Raw genomic sequence first — 21,160 nt, 5'->3', positions numbered from 1 at the left:
GCTGTAGCGAAATACTCAAATAAGCACTGCAGAAGATCAAATTCCAGATTTTGAAATTCTATTACTGAGTTATTTCACAAGATCTTCGTAGCAATCAGCTGAATATTATGTCTCAGGGATGGTGTCATTATTTGCTTGAAATTGTGGAATTAGGAATAAAGTTGGAGCATTTAAAATGAATATTGGCCTGCATGAAAACCATAGCAGTAGAGGAAAGAATTCCAAAGACTTTGAAGAGAAGCACTGGATTAACAAGAATGGAAGCTAACAGAATCCCAAACCCATTAAAATGTAGGGAATATCACTGCTAGAAATAAATGCAGAATTTACCCATTTTCATTTAAAATATTTTGTTGAGTGACATTCTTAGCACCCAATTCTCCACATGGCTCATAGAGGCTCTTCTCGAACAATCTTCTACTGTTCACTTCATTAATTAATGTAGCGAGTGGTGGACTGTAGCAGTTCAAGGGGGGATGGACAATAAATGCAGCCAGCGATGCCCAGGTCCCACAGAAGAATAACAAAAGGCAATGGGGCCCTTCAGCGTGGCATTCCTTGATCGTAGAGGTGGTTGCATTCTCCATTGCAGAGACCTAGTGGCTCTCACACCACAGACATGATATTTATGAAGTCCAGCTGCACACTGTTTCTGATGCTGCGACCCATCAGAATGGCCCTACAGATTGTGCTGCTCAACCGCCTAGGAAATGAAGCTTGCTTCTCGCTTTACGAACAGGAACCTGGAGCTTCAGGAAACAAGGCAGTAGCAGCCTAATTGACAATGCTTGACGTGGTGCACTGGCGCATTTTAAACATAATGCACTGGTGTCAGAAATCCAGGGAGGTCTTGGGGAGTACATCTGCTGGTGGCAAAATGCACAACATTGCGATTGGGATGTCTTATAGGTATCATGCATAGATAATGAGAGGCTATGGAGAATAGCATAAGAAAACTCTCTTTAGCTCACAGAGTAAACCACTCCATCAAATTCATTGAAATTTAGACTTAGACCATTTTTGATAAAACTCAGCCCTCAGTCTTCCAAAGTCCCAGAAATGTGTTAAAGAAAAATATTATAATAGTTAAGTTGAGAACTGTTTATTTACTTTTAAGATGAAAAGGAATTTGAATCAGAGATAATTAGCATTTCTAACTCAATGTAAAATTAATAAGTCTCATGCTGCAATGGGGAAGAGACTAAGGAAAGCCACTCTTTGAGATCAGCTTATAGGATTTGCTATAAAATCAATAAATATCACAAATAGACAACAGTTTTGTGCAGTCTACAGAGAGACATTGCCACTGAATGTGGGAAGGTGTCAGTTTCTAATTGAAGATATGCATCCTCTAATCCTCCATGTATTCTGCGAGAGTTGTTATGGTATTGTCTGTGGGAGGAAAAATAATTAGAACAGTCTTTAGTGCAAGTGGCTGATGCAAGAAACTGAGAAGTGCCTGGAGATGGTGCTCCAAGTTACTATTAAGTGAAGGAGGTAATATAGTAACCCATTGGAAGGTGCCACAACCTAGGGGCAGCAAAAGGTGAAAAGCATAAAAGGAGAATGTTCTTCTCTATGCTTTGAACTGTAACTTCTTTACAAAAAGAAAACAGCATTTGGTCAATCGTGCTTTTCAACATTTGTTACAGTACAAGTTTTAAAATGTGAAATCTTGATGTGTCATTCTTTCAGGTTGCACCTGAAAGTTCAAATTCCTTTTTTTAAACATTATTGGTCTCCGTGGAGATCGTAATAAATGGCAACTCTTGGAATAGTGACAAATGAGGAAGGATTTCAGACACACAGCAAAGAGCAGGCCCCATGGAAATCAGTCATGAGAGGAAGATGGATTATTTGAAATATGAGACATAAAAGAAGGAGTGACTTGAACATGAGGGAAAGGGGAATGGATTGGGTTGCTCTGTTTAATTCTGTTAAGGGTGGGTGGCATTACTCTTCTTGTTTTATTTTCCTCTATCCGTCACACTTAAATGATTCAGTATACTTTGTCATTAGGCCAGTTAAAGTTTACCATTTATGGTTTTGGTCAGAGATCAGCTGGGACTATTCTGTGGCATTTTTAATGAATTTGTATGATGGATGGGACAGCATTGGACATTTAATACATGTTCAGCAAATTACTTAATGGTAGCTTATTTTCCAACATTTCTCAGTATGAGATGCTATTTGAATATTGAACGTCAATAAAAAAAGTTTGTTTACTCATGTTTTAGTCATCAGTTTCAGTTCATCAGCATTTATCTCAAATCCTATTTGCTGCTTTCAATCCAGTTTGAACAAAATTTCAGAATAGATTTTATAGATAAATCTTTTGCTGGTAAAAAATATGTTATCCTACCAACCTGATGTACGACCAGCAGATTCACTGGGGCAAATCCAGCCTTGGACAGAAGCCAACCTCAGTCTTTGATCTACATTTCATATCTGAATGCCAGTGTGATGATCTGGTGCAATCACACTGCTGTCATTGTACATCTCCTAGGCCTCTATATTTACATAGTTATGAAACATATTTATGGCTAATCGTTATATTCTTATTTATAGAGATAACCTTTTGTTGTTTTAATCTCTTTGGATAGAGTGCCAGCTGTGGCATAAATTTGATATAATGAAATGCTTTCTTTTTGTGGTAAATGTCAGACTGTAATGATTGCATGACTGTATACCTGACTGTGTCTGTGTATAAATATAAACTATACAGTGAAAATTATTTGTGGTTCTTGAGGACATCAGCATTATTTGTGCTATGTCAAAAATAATACAACAACATAATCTAGGAGGACCAACATATTCCATATACAGTAGTTGGCATTTCATTCAATGGCACTATTACATCATTCCTTAAGGACAAAGCAAATTTTAATTTATATTATTACAACTGTAACTTCTTAATGTGACTTTTTATTTTGATTCTATAGTTTATTTAGAGGATACCATGAATGCAGAAGTGTAAAGGGAAGGTGTGATAGATGCAGGGACTAATTCTATATAAACTTTCTGATCTAAATAATCTATAAAACTCTTCGCAGAATCACTTTGCTGTGAAGTATTCACAGTTACTTATTGCAATGCCTTTCATGTGACAACTGTAATTTAGAAAGGATGGAAGGATCCTTGAAGGGTCCAGTGACAATTTACTAGACTGGTTCCAGGGATAAGAAATTGTGGTTATGCATTATGCCAGAAAAGATGGGAACAGGGATTAAGGGAAGTTTTGATAGAGATGTTAATTAATTCCTGCAGCTAGATGATTTTCTTAGTGCAGTGTGTTGAGGAAAATTATGTGAAGAGAAAGGACTAATTAATAATCCTATTATAAAAACCTTTTAGGGAAAATTTAACAGGATAGAATTTTCCATTAGATTTGAACATAATGTAACACAATCCAAACCTAGGGCTATAAACCCAAACAAAGGAATTTATTAGTTCTGGTCAGTTTTGGAGTTGGAGGTAGTCAGCGATGGTTCACTAGATTGATTCTGGTTATGGAAAGGTTGAGTAGATTGGGCTTCTACTCATTGGAGTTTAGAAGAACAAGAGGCGACCTTATTGAAACATGTAAGATTCCTAAGGGGGCTTGACATGGTAGATGGAGAGGGACTGTTTCCTCTGGGGGGAGTCTGGGCATATTCTCAGAGTAAGGAGCAAGGAGTTGTCCACTTAATATAGCGATGCAGAGGAATTTGTTCTCTCAAACAGTAGTGAATTTGTAGAATTCTCTACCACAGAAGGCTGGGTCATTAATTGCATTCAGAGCTGGGATATTTAGATTTTAATCTGTAAGGGGGATTACATGTTATGGGGATAAGGCAGGAAAATAAAGTTGATGATTACCAGATCGATGGTGATTTAATTGAATAGCTTACTTGTGGTCTTATGTCTTGTTGTCTTTGAAGGACAGGTTGGCAGTGATGGATTAGAAAAATCCATTTAAATGTACAACAAGCAATGGTTAGTATCCAAAGAAATAGTGCATTATTTACAGTAAACATACACTCCTTCAAGACCCAAGAACAAAAAGGGAAAAGTCAGTTAACTGTGACTAATAAAAGAAACTAAAGATGATATTAGATAAAATGAAGCAGCTTATAAAATTACTAAAAATATAGTAAGCCTGAGGATTGGAAGCATTTTAGAATTCAGTGAAGATGAACCTAGAACTGATAAAGGGAAGTTGGCTATGTATATAAACTAGCAAGCCACATACAAAAAAAAGGCTCTAAACATTTCTACAGGTATGAAAAAGGGGAAAAAAATCAAAGACAAATGTGCATCCATTACAGCCACAAACAGGAGAATTTATAATGGGAAATAAGAAAACAGTTTAAATGTGAACAAATGAGCTAAAATCCAGAAATGAGGTGAGAGTGACAGACCTTGACATCAAGACTGTAACTGACTAAGCATGGCATCAATTAGCTCTAGCAAAACTAATGTCAATAGGAATCGGGGAAAAACAATCGCCGGTTGAAGTCATATTTGGTGGGTAGGAAGATGGTTGTGGTTGTTGGAAATCAGTCATCTCAGCTCCAGGATGTCTCTACACCAACTCCACAGGGTTGTGTTCTCAAGCCAATTTTCTCTGTTTGCTTCATAATCAACTGACTCCCATTATAAGGTCAGAAGTGGCTATATTTGTTGATGATTGCACAATGTTCAGCACCATTCATGACTCCTCAGACATTTAAGCAGCCCATGCCCAAATGAAACTAGACCTGGACAACATACAGGCCTGGGCTAATTAGGAAGATGTAAGGTTCAAACTACACAAGTGCCAGGTAAACACAATCTGTAGCATGACAAAACCTAACAATCATTGCTTGACATTCAATGTGACATTACCATTACAGAAATCCCCATTATCAACAACATGATGTTACCATCCACCAGGTCAGAGGCTAGGAATGCTACAGTAAAACCTCACCTCCTGACCAGAACCTGTACACCATCGAGAAGACAAAGCATAGGAGTGTGATGGAATGATCCCCATTTGCTTGGTTGAGAGCAGCTCTAACGACATTAAAACTTAACAACATTTAGGATAAAGTAGATCAGTTGATCCTGAAACATCCACTCTCCCACCACTGACACACAGTAGCAGCAATGAGTGCCATCCATAAAATGCATTGCAGAAATTCTCAAAGTATCCTGAGATAGCTCTTTTCAAAGCCATGGCCAATATCATCTCGAATGACAAGGGCAGCAGATACATGGGAACACCAGCATCTGCAAGTTCCCCTCAAAGCCATTCATCATCCTGACTTGGAAATTACATGGTAATTTCTTCAGTATTGCTGGATCAAAATCTTTCCGTAAGAGCATTGTGGGTCTACCTAGAGGTAACGGTTTGCAGTGGTTCAAGAAGGAAGCACACCATCACCTGTTCAAGAAAATAAATGCTGCCAGCCAGTAAAGTCCACATCCCTGACTGAATTCAAAGAAAGTAACTTACAAAATGCTTAAAGGAATATATAAGATCAATGCAGAAAGGATGTTTCCTCTGTCTGTGGGATGTTTCCTCTGCCTCAGAGAAAGGGACAAGCCATTTAACACTTCACACAGACAATAGTGCATCTTTGGAATTCTGTACCACAGAAAGCTGTGGAAACTCAGTCATCAAGTATGCTCAAAACCGAAGTCAATAGATTTCAGGTTACTGATGACTTCCAAGGATATGGGATGGTGTAAAATGGAATTGAGATAGATCAGCCTTGATATAGTTGAAAAACAGAGCAGGTTTAAGGGTTTGACTGGCCTAATCGTATTCTTATGTTCCAACGATCAAGGCAGGTTTAGTTGAGAAAGCTAGATAAAGAAAGAATGCTTCCATTAGGTTTAAGGTTTTGGGCAAAAGATGCACAAAGGTGTGTGTAAGAAGCATTTTTTAATGAAGTGATTGATAATTTTTTTTGAATGGAGTGATTGATAATGACCTGGTACTCTCTGCCGAAAGGGATGATGAATGATTTCTAAAGGACATTAGTTGTGAACTTGAAGAAAATATATGGGGTTATGGGGATGGAGAGGGAAAATATGACTTATTTAATTGTTCTGCAGAAAGCTGGCAAGTAATCAATGGTCCAAATTAACTCTTTCTGTGCCTTAATAACTCCTATAACACTATTGTGCAACTGCACATAGGCAAAAATTTATAGAATGTTAAATATTGAAGAATCAGCCAGCAATTTGGTCATATGTCCTTTCTCTGTAGTCAATTCATTTACAAGTATGAGGTGCTGCATTTTGGGAAAGCAAATCTTAGCAGGACTTATACACTTAATGGTAAGGTCCTAGGGAGTGCTGCTGAACAGAGACCTTGGAGTGCAGTTTCATAGCTCCTTGAAAATGGAGTCGCAGGTAGATAGGATAGTGAAGAGGGCATTTGGTATGCTTTCCTTTACTGGTCAGAGTATTGAGTAAAGGAGTTGGAAGGTCATGTTGCGGTTGTGCAGGACAGTGATTAGACACTTTTGGAATATTGCGTGCAATTCTGGTCTCCTTCCTATTGAAAAGATGTTGTGAAACTTGAAAGGGTTTAGAAAAGATTATTGCCAGAGTTGGAGGATTTGAGCTATAGGGAATGGTTGAATAGGCTAGGGCTGTTTTCCCTGGAGCGTCGGAGGCTGAGGGGTGACCTTATAGAGGTTTATAAAATCATAAGGGGCATGGATAGGATAAATAGATAAAGTCTTTTCCCTGGGGTTGGGGAGTCCAGAACTAGAGGGCTTAGGTTTCGGGTGAGAGAGGAAAGATATAAAAGAGACCTAAGGGGCAAATTTTCATGAAGAGGGTGGTACGTGTGTGGAATAAGCTGCAAGAGGAAGTGGTGGAGGCGAGTACAATTGCAACATTTAAGAGGCATTTGGATGGGTATGTGAATACGAAGGGTTTGGAGGGATATGGGCCGGGTGCTGACATGTGGGACTAGATTGGGTTGGGATATCTGGTTGGCAAAAGGGTTTGTTTTCGTGCTATGCATCTCTATGACTCTATGACTCTAAGTGGTAGTGGTTATTCATCAGTTAGATAACATCTTTCTTTGGAACTGAAATTGCACAGGAAATTTTGAAGTCAGGTCTGATCTGAATACAACAAAGGTATTATTCTCTGACAGCACACTCTAAGCTCATTTTGTTGAACATTGGACTTCTGCTCAAAACAACAAAACAATTTACAGACACAAAATAAAACAATGTCAGAATCACAATACCGAATTACAGCTTTCATAGAGAAGAGAATATGAACACAGATTGTGAACTGCAAAGCATCAGTAAAATTCTATATTCCAGAAATCATAATTAGATTTATTCAGTCACCAGTGGGCATAATTAGGAAAAGTTAGAATCTTGGAACAAGGCCAAAAGGACAGTAGCATACTTAAATATATTTTCTTTGTATAATTATATTTGCTTTATTCACTTCATACAATCATTGGAAGCCTACAGGTAAGTGATCTGAAGTAATTAAAATAGAAATTAACCTACTTAATTACTGTAACATCAGAGACTGTGAACTGAATATCTATTAAGGCAGTTGTGAGAAACAAAATGCCACTGCAGAGCATGGGTCAAAATATATCATAAATAAATAGGAAACAGCTGATAAATGTTCCCAGTAATTAAGTAGAGAAAGGATGAGTTATACAGCAAAATAAATAACTTAATTGATGAAAGTTTAAATATACTTTCGAAAAACATTAATAAAATACATTACTTTTGAAATGCATAAAAGAGACTGCAAAATGAACAATAAATGCCACCCTCAAGCACTTATGCAATAAAACAATTACTAACCTGTACTAAATGGAATGGAATAGACAAAAGTGCCTGGAAGTTGTTCTGCTGATTTCCTGTACCACAGAGGGAAATGATCTGCAGTGAAAATACTTTCCCTGTCCTTTGCAGTCAAGAAATCTCTTGAAACAGAGAGAAAAAAATGTTTGTCTTATTTTGTTTGATTTGGTTTAATATTGTCAAAAAGTTAGATACAATGATTTTACTGACATTAAATCATAATTACAACTGTTTCCCCTCCCAAAAGTTTCTGCATAAACTGACAAAAACGTGGTCTGCAACATTTAAATTAAGTAATTGTTTTCATTTACTAATTATAATTACAATTATTAACCTTTGGAGCATGATTTAAAATTTTAATTCAGCTGAAAAATTTACTGAAAAAAAAGTATTCCCAGTTCTGCACACATTATAAACGTTATAATGGAATGGATTTTGCAATCAGTGCTGAAGGAATACCGCACACAGTAATTTCATTGCTCTTACAGCTGCCCACAGTAATTTCCTGGACATTTGATTGGTAACATGCAGTTATTGGTCACATACTACAGGGATTTGGCTCTTGTGTGAACAGGATAGGCAGTGACTTGCTTCTTCAACAAATTAGATTGAAGAATTATCACTGATCCAGACAGAGTCTAAATCAGGAAGTGTAAGTTAGAATAAAAATGATAACAAAGAAAAAAATAATTTAGTCATTTTTATACACCTACAATAAAAATAAAATTCTGATAGAAGGCAATGCCACACTTATAAATGTTAGTCTTCAATACCAGAAGGTTGTTTGACAATGATTAAGATTTATCATTCCATTCAAAGTTCAGTTGTATTTGAATAGACATGGTCTAACTTGTTCTGGTATGTTTCATGGGTTTCTAAGTGGATACAACAAATTCATTGCACAAGTATTCACATGTATTTCAATTTTGAGTCTCCGTGTAAAATTGTTAAAAGAAAAACTTGTAGAGGAGCAGGGCAAATTAGACAGCAATTTCCAGATTTCAACATTTAACTGCACATGAGTAGATGCCTGAAATGCTAATTAGAGTGAGGAAATTAAAATAATTAGTATCAACAGAACAAAACAAATGGATAAATTTAAGAAACAAAATTTGACAAATCCTCAGGACCTAAGGGTCTGTTCAACAATGATAACTAAAGAAATACTGGATGCATTGCTTATAGTTTTCCAAAATTTCTTAGATTCTTGAATAGCCCCAATGGTTTGGAAGCCAGCAGATGTAACACCACTATTGAGACATAGTCAATTTTCTCAACATATCTTAAAAAAATTTGCCTCCATAACTATTTACTCAACCCTTATAGCATTCATCTCATCTCATTCTTACCATGCACTGTATCTGGAAGAACTTGCCACTAGTCCTGGTTGCATCTTAAAAAGACAATTGTGCACCAGGACAAGCACTGTCAATCTAGAGCTGCCCTGCAGGGTTGATGTTTGCCCCGAACATGGCAAACAAGAGGAAAATTGCATCCCACATTGTGGGCATTGCCCTGGATAGTGAAGTGAAGAGACCATCCTCTTCCTGCAGGACCAGTAGAGGAAGCCACATCACCAGAACATGCCAGTCTTCTCTGAGGTGATCACTCAGGTCAATGCAGTCAGCCATCTGGAAAAGTGCACAACACTGTCGGAAGAATGTGTTGCTGGAAAAGCGCAGCAGGTCAGACAGCATCCAAGGAGCAGGAGAATCCACGTTTCGGGCATGAGCCCTTCTTCAGGAAAGACCTTCTCCACTCCACCAGTGTAAGTGCCACCATCTTGTCTCTGGGAGCTCATAGCCACTTTACCTCTGCTCCTGCACCCACCTCCACCAAGTCTCATGCTTTACCACTTAATCATGTGCAAAAGCTTCCTTACTCACTCTGACCCACCTCTAAACCCAACACAATGCCCTCTGTGCTACCTACTCACTCACTCAGGACACCTTATATAGCTTTGTGATCCTTTTATCTTCCTTAATAATTGCCTCTCTCTTATTCCAGGATAAAAACAGACAACAATAGGGCAGAAAGAGTCAAGACAATAGCGGGCTGACAGACATTTGGTCCTTCACCCCTTATGTGCAGAGCATCCTGACTCTGACTCTCCCAAATGGCTGACTGACTCTGTCCAAACCCCTGGACTGTGAGTGGAGGCTGCTCTTGACTTATTTTTCTGGGACTCCCTGATTAAAGACTTGACTTGACTGAGGATTGCTGACAGCAATGACAAGCTTTGAGTCTGCACTAAATAGCATGGCAATCGAGCAGGGCAGTGAGCCTGGAACTGATTTTTCTGGTTGAGGAGCCAATGTACAAAAATGGAAGGCAATGCAAGGCAATGCAAGGTAGAGACGCTGTGAACATCCAGATAGGCTAAGAGAGCAAGCAAAGAACTCAGTGATGCAACCCAGATCAGTCCATGAGCTGAGTGTGTGTCCCTGTGTGCACAGTGTCCTTGCTGCTGCCTTACACTGACAGTTGCTGGTGCAGCCTAAGGTGCAGCTTTGAATTACAGAAGCATTCTTTAAGTCGACTGGAGATGTGCCATGAGGGTCCTACAGGTTGGCACATGCAGGATGTCAATGTCTGTGCATGTATTGTACATGTGGCTAGTGTCAATGAAGCATGCTCTGAGACTTTGCTGCCTGCTTTCAACATGAAAATGCTTTGAAGCAAGCAGCGAAGTGAAGTCACCAGGTACCCACACTGACTTACATGTTGAGAATTCTCAATGTCTAGCTTGTACAGCAAATCTATTAAGATGGGAAGCTACTAAGATAGATAGAACTGTTAATGTGGCATTAATAAATTCTTTAACATGCTATAATCGCCCTTAACAAGCAACTCATCACTGCCCAGTGAGAAATTTACCTTGCTGCTCTGCAGGTGCAAAAAAAATGCTGTCAAGACAGACCTCGCTGGACTTGTCATGTGATTCTCTCACAAATCTCACCATAGCCCACATTATTCAGGCACCTACGTGATTCTGCCCAATGTAATTTCAGATACAAGTAAATACGACTTCACAGTCGTATGTGTTCTGTATTTCCTAAGTGATTGGTTACTCATATGAATGTTCTATGAGTTTGCACCCCATCCTCATTCTCATCCCCTGTTTGCAAGTTCCAACTTGCCAATTCATTTGTCAGGAATTCCATCTCCCACTTTTTACTGAATCAAACAATCCTTCTCCATAAACTTTTATCACTGCCATATGACTTTTTAACAATAATGTAATTCCCTAAAGTAATGTCTACTGATTTCAGAACACATGAGAAAGTGGCTAAAGCATTATCAGTGTAAAGCACAGTATTTCTTCCAATTGTTCTGAAATCTCAGCCTGAGTCTCCCCTTGAAAGAATATTTAATTTTTGGTCCAATTCAAAAAATATCAAACACCAAAAATGTTATTGCAGACATGTGATCACATATGTGGTATTAAAATGGTTCAGACACCTCCACAAAGTTTTCTAATACAGTCATTGCAACTAGCAAGGTAAGCAAAGCTGTGGACCTTACACTTACAGTCTGTATCACATGGGCTGCTCATTCCCATTTGAAGCTTAATCTGTGCATGTTAGATTTAGACCAAAGAAAAGATGATTCAGGAGAGTCAGAAACACTGTTATCTATGCATTCATCACAATGTTTCTACAAGCTTTAAACAAAATAACCAATATAGTGATAATTTATTCCTAAAATGTTACTTTGAAGACTGCACAAGATTTGACTTAATATATACATTTAATTTTAAATGAGACAAAACTCCATGCTAACCAGGACACAATAGCAGTGAAATGTGAAGAATCAAGACATCTTAGCACTGAAGTTTCAGTCAAGTGTGTGTTTTGTGTTCTTAAATTACCATAATCTCTTGTACTACAGAGTTAATGTTACTCAGAACAACTTATACTTTCCATCAGTGGTTGTTACATCACAGTTTTTTCAGGTACTGTAAGTGGTGAGAGAGAAGAGATTGGAACACTTTGAATTGTCAAATATGCTTAAAAGATTATTTTTGCAAGACAAAAATATTGTGAAGATTCTGAGTAAACTTAAATTGTTTGTGAATTACAACTAAATCAACCATGCAGACATGACAAATGGGCTGGAAATATTGTAAATCAGAACATTTCATATATTGAGAATATTGCTGAAACAATCTTTTGCTTTCAAGCCTAAGATACATAGTGAGATTATTAGATTTGCTAATGAGAATCAATTCATAAACAGAATTAATGAAAACAGCTTGGAGTCCCTTCAACTATAGCTAATAAACTGTTGTCTTTTTATAGTCTAATATATTTTTGATATGGCCATCAATGAAACATGATCTGCATGATTTGGCCATAGTACCAAAGTGTTGTGTCTGGTTGCTTCAATAGTTGTTTGCTATTCACTATAAAGGGGAATGGTCAATGCGAAGAAAGAATGCTTGTAAGATGTCCCAAAATGAGGACAGATGGTTGACCACAAAATCTCAGCTAAATTATCTTTATCGTTGTAGGATTTGACGAATATTTGTGACAACATTTTGTGACAAGGGCTGGACATAATGCTGTAGTATCTTTCTATGAACTGACTTAATCATTGAAAGGCCTTGATCTCTGAAACTTTGTCCTGGTTCAAGTTAGGCTAACTGTTCAGAGGCTCGTTGATCATGCTGATTTGTTTTTTGATTAAAGATGGCGGCAGAGTGTGGCTACAGCAGACCTTATTCTTATATATCTTATAATCGGTCCGCTCTTCTGAACCTCAATTCTAAGTCTATCAGAATTACCAACAATGTTCTTTTAAATCTACCTTCAGGTTTAAAGATTCTCTGAGTGATGTTGCCTGACTGCCTATGATGAAACCACAAGCCTAGAGGAATCAAGAGCCTACCGGCTTCCCAAAAGCCTGACCTCCTCATGGAAACCTGGAACCAAGTCCAACTAGTGCTGATATTGAAGATGTCGGATCAGAGCATCAGAACAGCAGCAAGGCCCTCTGGGGCACTCAAGGCATGACTGGTGCCTATGACCCTATCGGGAGCACACACTTACCTGTTGGAATGGCCGATCTCCCTCACTGATACCTAGGATTGATGGGAGCAACCACCTACCCAGGAAATGTGGGAGATGTGCTGGAGATGTGAGACTGAAACTTTGGAGTTTCAAGTCCTCCCTCCACAGCATATTCCTGGTAAACATTCAAACCATTAAAAACAAAATGGATTAAATTAAAGCTAGACTCACCTTCCAAGGGAATTGAGAGACCACTGAGTGCTCTGCCTTACAATGGCTCACTCCTTCTACACCTGACAGTGTTTTACAACCTGAGGGTTTCTCAGTTCACTAAATGAACTGCTTGGCATCCTTGGGCAAAGCAATGGGTGACGGACCTGCCTCCTAATCAACACCTCATGATGCCCCGACCCTGCAAGCTACTGCCCTCTGGACTTAGAATATCTTATAGTAAAGTACTGTCTCTAGTATCCGCTGCATGAGTTCATCTCTGTATCCTGACAACTAAGAGAAAGTGAGGACTGCAGATGCTGGAGATCAGAGCTGAAAATGTATTGCTGGAAAAGCGCAGCAGGTCAGGCAGCATCCAAGGAGCAGGAGAATCAATGTTTCGGGCATGAGCCCTTCTTCAGGAAAGAAGGGCTCATGCCCGAAACATCGATTCTCCTGGTACTATTTGGCTGTATACCACACAAAATATTACTATATATGACAACTATAAATCAAACTCAAACTCTTACATCATTTTCTCCCTTCTTTCCAACAATACACCATGTACATGTGTTTGTTATGTAAGAATAGATGAGGGAAGAACTATGTTGGCTTGTCTTCCAAATGTGAGAGCTGCCAGTCAGGTTAACTATTGCCTTAAGAAGTAGCAGACAGATTTATCATGGCCAGCCAAAATTCATCCTAGATTTTACCAGTATTTTTGTAGTCATCATTGGAAACACCAGAGGATTTTATTGTTTTTATTTATTCATTTCTGAAAGCAACAGGAAGTTTGAATATCATTCTTTATCAGCTATCAATAATCCATAAGGGGAAGATTCATTCTTTGTTTGAATACCTGAAATTCTGATAGAATGTCATTGGAGGGCCAATCCATGTTGACATGCTTACTTTCCATCCTTAATGTGCAAGTTTGTATTCTTTACAAATTCCAGTATGCAAACGATAACCATAAAACCATCAATGATTGTCAGGAAAAATCTATCTGGTTCACTAATGTCCTTTCGGGAAGGAAATCTGCTATCTTTCTTAGATCTACATGTGACTCCAGATACAGAGAAATATGCTTGACCCTCAATTGTCCTCTGGGCAACTAGGGATGGGTAATAAATACAGGCTCGATCAGCGATGTCCTCCTATTCATGAATTAATTTAAAAAATACCTTTGATACCAATTTGTTGTGACTAGCTTCTAATGTCCATGTTCTGCTAGTCCATTTAACACAACTTCTATTGAGACAGGAATCTAGAAATTTATAAACAACTAACTGCATGCACAGATATGACATCTCAGACTTAGATATACATTCTTGATCATATGTTTACATATATATTCCATTTAACTCATAGTTGATGAACTGACTGATTAACTGAATGCCTAACTGATAGTTCAATGCAATCTTTTATACCAGTGTCACACAACACAATGTCATAATAGATATCTTAAAGGCTTAATACTTTCTGAGATCTGTGCAATAATACAATGCAGTCAGTCTGGTAGTGGTGGGAAATATGATTCTGGATTAGTGGTGCTGGAAGAGGACAGCAGTTCAGGCAGCATCCAAGTAGCTTCGAAATCGACGTTTTGGGCAAAAGCCCTTCATCAGGGAAATATGACAGCTAACTTCTACATAGAAAGGACCAGACAACCTGTTTCACAATATTCACTCAGACTATGGTGGAATTAGTACCAGCATGAGTGCGCCTTCTCCGTCTGTCCTGACTACCACATTTCTGTAAGTGCAAGTTTATAATGATTTAGAATTGTACCATCTACCATTAATTATAGTTGACAGAAAGGCAACTAGAACCTGCACTCAATTTCGGTATTACTACTTTTGTTTGTTCTGAAGCCCCTTCCTGATTTCTACCATTAGGCCCTCCCAATCACCACCTCATGTCCCCCATTCCTTAGCTGTCTAGATTCCCCATAATGATTCTTCTATTTTCACTTGTCCTCCTATGCCTAGTTTTCCCTCTCTTAATAATTGCTTTCTCATTAATAACCTGCTGAGAGGCAACATTAGCGATACAGTGGCTTTGAAATGTGAAGCCTCTTTGACAACAGCGAGGCTCAGTCTTTGCAGTGCTTTAGTGAGGCTCAGCACAAGCTGGAAGAACAGCATCTCATTTTCCACTTGGACTCAACATTAAGCTCAATCATTTTAGAACCTGAACACCTTCCTCTGTGGCCTTTACCAACCCGCACACTCTGTCACAGCATGGCCTGCTTTCAGCACGTCCAATCCATTTTCACCTACTAGTGGTCCTCATTATCAGCTTTTCTCCCTCGCTGGAATACTACCAACCATCCCTTTGTTCTTAACCATAGTCCTCTCTCTGGGTGACATCTCTGTTTGTCCTACCTCTCCTCCCCCACCCCCAAACCACTGTCGTCAGTATACAGGGGAACCTTGATTATCAAAAATATCAATTATCCGAATTTTGGATTATCCAAAGAAGATCTCGAGATCCAGATAGAAACATTACATCAAAGACGTGCTTCTATCACTGATCTCGTAATTTGTTTGCAGTGATTAAAGGTGAACTCGGCTTATTGAAATGCTGCTGAGAATGGTGCTGGACATCAATGGGAGCCCAGGCACCGTCTTCAAATGACTGACTGCCCACCCACCCTCTCTCTCCCCCCACACTTTCCCTCGAATTCGACACCCTAAACCCTCTAGATAATCTCTCCGACATTGTCCTGTACAGGGCAAATGTGGAACCTATCAAAAGGTTGCAATAAAAAGTTGTGTGTGTGTGTTTGTGCGTGTCCGGTCCGGCTGCCCCGGGGGGTGTGGGGATGGGGGCACACGGTGGGGGGGGGGGGTAGTCAGACTGAGGGCAGGGGTGTGGATCGGGCTGGGGGCAGGCAGGGGCGGTGTTGGACTGCATTGGGGGCGGGTGGGGGCAGTGTTGGATGGGGTTGGGAGGGCGGGAGCGGGGTTGGACATCGTTGGGGGTGGGTGGGGGTGGTGTTGGATAGGGTTGGGAGGGTACGGGGGGGTGGTGTTGCACAGGGTTGGTGGGGCAGGTGGGGACGGTGTCGGATGGGGTTAGGGTGGCGGACGGGTGGATGGGGGCTCGCGTGCGGTGTGCTGCTGCCTGGTCTCCTGAACACGGAGCAGACTGAACAGAAAAAAGCGCCCGCCCATCTCGTTCGGATAATCAAGGTTCCTCTATAAAATCACTTTTGTCTAGCTACTACCAGTTCTGAAGAAGGGTCACTGGATTTGAAATGTTAACTCTGCTTTCTTTCCACAAATGTTGCCAGACCTGCTGAATTTTTTCAGCAAGTTCTGTTCTTGTTTCTGATTTCAGTATCTGCAATTCTTTATTTTATTTTGTATGTTTTGTATGAGCTGGATTTGATTTAGAATTGTACAAAAACAGTTCAAATGTACAGCCTGCTCATTCTTTTCATTCGGGGTTGGTTACTTTTTGAAGAGTCGGTGCAGATTTGTTGGGCCAAAGGGCCTGTTTCCATACTGTAGAGATTCTAATCTGATGTAATCTAAAGTCCACATTTTGTATTTTGTATTGAATCCATTCCAGTTTGAATTCTATCAGTGCTTTTTAAAACTATTATATCACAAATACATTTTAAAATGTGGATTAAGAGAGCATTACTTCAGAATTGGATGTAAAAGTACAGTGAAATATTCAAACTTCTGAAGTGCTGAAACTAGAGAAATGAACATGAATGATCTGATTATAAAATTTACGCCCATATAGAAAGGCCATTCTATCCATCAATTGGATTATTCAGTGTTTTAGAGTAAACCAAAAGACACTACACTACTTGTACCCAATCTGAAAAGACTACTGTATTTGCACTTAAAACAGATTAGAAAAGGCTGGGGAATTCCCAATGTTAACATTTAAAAGGTCCTTGTGCTTTCTCTTCTTAAAGAAAACCCCACAAATTTCCAGGTGCAATATTGCAACCACTTCCTTGTTGAAACAGAACACAAAAATTTTCCACAACTCCTCATCCACTTAATTGGGCATCTAGTTAACTTAATTGGGGTTAACAGCAACCATCTGGGGCACACCCTGCTTTTGGAAATTCAATTAACCAAGCCCAGGTGTTGTAGGACTTGGAACAATAGGTGACACTTTCACACTGGCTGGCAGTAGGTAATACATATAAAATGTTTACATTGCAAAATGAAAAGAGGAAGCAGTTCTGCTGATCCAAATTCCACCTCTGGTACTGTTAAAATTGTCCTGTTTATGTTACAATGGTCTGGAATTTGCAGGAACAGCGATATTGGTGACAAACACTATGAGTTAGACCATTGTGCTCCTCAATTCTCCAGTGGTGAATTCATGCCACAATTTGCTGGAAAAATAATTAGCATACCCTGCAGCAAGCATAACTCTAGGCTGGAAGCAATGTGGCCAATGCGTAGGCACATCTAAGGAACCAGGGTCTGACAGAACAGAGCAATATTAGATTATTTAACAAGGCCATATTTAGAAGCAAGAGTTCTGATCTCATTATGTGAAGTGGGGCACTGTTTGAATAGACTGTATCTAAGGACAGATTTGATTGAGGAGCTTCTACTGAAATAATAATGTATTCTCCCGAGACTTAAGGACATATTACATAGGAGCATAAGTAGGTCATTCAGCCCTTCAAATCTACTGGACCATTCAATCAGATCATGACTGACCTGATAATTGTAATGATAAGAACATAATAAAATCTGATATGAATAACTGCACTTTCCTGTCTTTTCACCATAACCTTTGATAACCCTTACTGACTACAAATCTGTCTATCTCAATCTTGAATATACTAAACAACTTGATCACAAGATTGGGGTTGATGTTCAAAAGGCTACAATGGGTGAATGCTGCTGTGTCAGAGGTGTTGTCGTTTGGTTGTGAAATTAAGAACAGTCATTTACCATCTCAAGTGAATGTAAAAGATGCCATGTAATTATTTGAAAGAAGAACCCAAGAATTCTTGCGGGTGTCCTGGCTGATATTTATTCCTCACATATAACTAAGTATCTCATTTTACTATACTGTTGGCTGTGGGATTCTTGTATGCAAATTGACTGTCCGTTTTCCTCCATGACATTAAAATATTTTAAAATAACTCATTGACTGCAATGTTGGGATATCCTGAGGTCTTGAACAGTGCCATGTAAATGTCTTTATAAATGTATACATTAGCTTTAAAAGGTCACCATAGAACAGTCTTCCTAGCCATGTTTCATTATCAGTTGCAGTTCATACTTCACACTTATTGCAGAAGCTCAATAAATACACATTTAAAATTGTCAATTGTACAGAAACAGCACACGAATGAACTCATCGTATAAGGCAGTTCGGACTTGAATGGGCCAACAAATGAGATTGGTTCTGTAGTGATTTTAATGAGGTGAGCAGCTGGACATGAGTTCTTTGTTTGGGGCTGCTGACATGGTCCAATCAGGGAGCCCAGGCTGACACATGAAAAAAGGCTGAGTATCAGACATACTGACACTCTGGTACCTGAATTGGAATGAAGCAGTATGAAATCAAGGGCTGTTCATGTGTACATAAATGGTGACTTGCTAATGGGATACTGGCCTGTGTGGAGTTATTTCAAGTTCTGCCCATCAGGATAGAAAGGACTATAATGTCTTGTGGTGCAGTTGTAGCATCCTTACCTATGGACCAGAAGGTCTGGATTAAGTCCTACCAACAACTGAAATGCCATACCATGATGAGAAAGAACTGTACCTGAGAGGAGCTAAGCAACATCCGAACCAGAGTTTCTAGAGAGTTGTTAGAATTCTGCGGTTATTACCAATTCTGTATGAGAATGTTTCAGTGGCTGTAAGTTGAACTTGCTGTTAAATTGAGCCTAATATCTTTCAAGAGACAATCATGTATCTTAGTTGTATTGTGACTAATTATTGAGTAATATCCAATAATCCTTAATGTTTATCAAGACCAAGCTGACTTCCTGAGTAAGATGCCATGTGACCATCCTTCCACATATGGTGTCAATGACTGAGAAAGATCAATGGCCATGAATATACACAATACATCCCAGATAGGCAGAAACCAACACATGGTGACCAAAGTTAGAGTCTGAAAATTTACCTTAGCTACACTATATATGAGATCTAAGTTCTATTTTCAGGCATCTTGCTGACAGACTGAATACTTGACTGAATCTGAGCCCTCTACTACCACTGAGTCATAACTTAAGGTCTGTGTCAGTCACAGTGGTATTAATTTAGCAAAATCATCCTCACTTTGTTATTAATGGAGTTGGAGAGCTTGTCACAATTCTGGATCCCTCTCCTCAGTAGTATCACTAGGAAATGGGAATCCATTGATTAGATCACCCAATATAAATGTCCACAAATTCCCCTCTCTTTCACTTTCAAAACAAGTGACGTGCCTGTCATTTCTGAATATCTGGTATTAGATGTAAATTACAAATTGTGGATATAAGGCTCACAGTAGTGTTTGAGGATGAGGCTATGAAAGTTAGGTATGTGACCTAACTGATAGAGATTGTCGATAAGTAACTGATAGTGGTATTGTGTTATTGAGCAATATCTGAGAATAATGAAGCTAATGGTCAGATATGAAATTTGAAAAAGCATTTACTGATCTTGACTACTCAAATGTTGTTATTGAACTTCTTGTTGACTACATCCTGGTCCTAAGACTTAACTCCTACTGTTAACTGGTTGTCCAGCATGTGCAGTCCTCACTTTGACTGGTTGTCTGGGTGACTTGCCTTCTGGCAAATTGTCAGGAGGTCACCTGACAGTCCATGGATGTAATACACCTCTCATGCTTGACCAAGGCCTCCAGTGCATCATCAGAAAATCTTGAAATCTGTTTGCAATTGTTGTATCTTTCAGAGGTCACAATCAGATGGAGAATCTTTTCCTTATTTATTCATTGGATGTGGGCATTGCTGGCTAGGCCAGAATTTATTGCCTATTCCTAATTGGTGATAAGCTGCCTTCTTGATCTGCTGCAGTCCATATGGTGTAGGTAAACCTACAATACTGTGAGAAAGTTTGACCCAGTGACAGTTGAGAAGACTAATGCTGGAATAATGCACTGTCATTCTGGTCTCATTACTCCAATGCTTCATAACAGCTTATGAAAATACATTTTTTTCCCAGTTAACAAGATAACCAATTAAGTCCCTCATTTATATCAGGTTTTATGCAAAAATATCCATAATACATGTTTCTTAATAAATACAATTAGGGTTAATTATTAAACAAAACATATTCAATATAGATGCAATTAATTGGTTGACATACACAGTAAGTAAAATAAAAGTACAAATACTTATCACAACAAATATCCTAAAACACAAATGCATTCTTCAGGAAAAGAGGGGAAAATGGCTTTCTGGAGAAAGAAACATTTCTGACCAATGGATTATTATTGAAAACAAAGGATAAAGTGCAGAAAGCTTGAAAATTTGTTGTGCTGAAGTTCTGGCATGTGTGGTCATCAGTAATCATACACAGTTGTTGCTGAGATCCTGCAGAGAGATATAATCTTGAGAAATCTTTTCAAGTACTCCTTCAAGAGAACAAATGGGTTCCTGAACTGATGTGGAAGCTTTTTCTTTCCAGAAATTGGAAAGGTCACCTGGGCCGTTTGTTCGTAGTAAGCTTTCCTCCAATTAAGTAATTAAGTTTATTCTTAGCAGGTTTTCCTTCTACTGAACCAGATAAAACAAATACCTCTCCAATCACTAGACTGAGTTTTTTGAAGAAGTAACAAAGAGGATTGATGAGGGCATTGCGGTAGATGTGATCTATATGGACTTCAGTAAGGCATTCAACAAGGTTCCCCATGGGAGGCTGGTTAACAAGGTTAGATCTCATGGAATACAGAGAGGACTAGCCATTTGGAGACAGACCTGGCTCAAAGGTAGAAGACAGAGGGTGGTGTTGGAGGGTTGTTTTTCAGACTGGAGGCATGTGACCAGTGGAGTGCCACAAAGATCAGGGTGCTGGGTCCACTTTATAAATGATTTGGATAAATGTTTATATAAATGATTTGGATGTGAGTATAAGAGGTATAGTTAGCAAGTTTGCAGATGACACCAAA

At 39.0% G+C, this 21,160-nt stretch overlaps 1 protein-coding gene across 2 annotated transcripts in view; it reads right to left on the bottom strand.

Annotated features, from left to right (window-relative positions):
- cacna2d3a (calcium channel, voltage-dependent, alpha 2/delta subunit 3a) overlaps positions 1 to 21,160 on the bottom strand; it is a 950,991-nt gene that overhangs the window by 226,696 nt on the left and 703,135 nt on the right. For both annotated transcript variants that reach the window (XM_072582307.1, XM_072582308.1), the window contains one exon: positions 7,818 to 7,939. In XM_072582307.1, coding sequence (XP_072438408.1) covers positions 7,818 to 7,939 — 122 coding nt within the window. The remainder of the gene's footprint in view (positions 1 to 7,817; positions 7,940 to 21,160) is intronic.

Source organism: Chiloscyllium punctatum, chromosome 12 (assembly GCF_047496795.1).
Source record: "Chiloscyllium punctatum isolate Juve2018m chromosome 12, sChiPun1.3, whole genome shotgun sequence".
Lineage (NCBI taxonomy): Eukaryota > Metazoa > Chordata > Chondrichthyes > Orectolobiformes > Hemiscylliidae > Chiloscyllium > Chiloscyllium punctatum.
The sequence above is the reverse complement of the archived record's forward strand: the minus strand, read 5'-3'. Positions and strand labels throughout refer to the sequence as shown.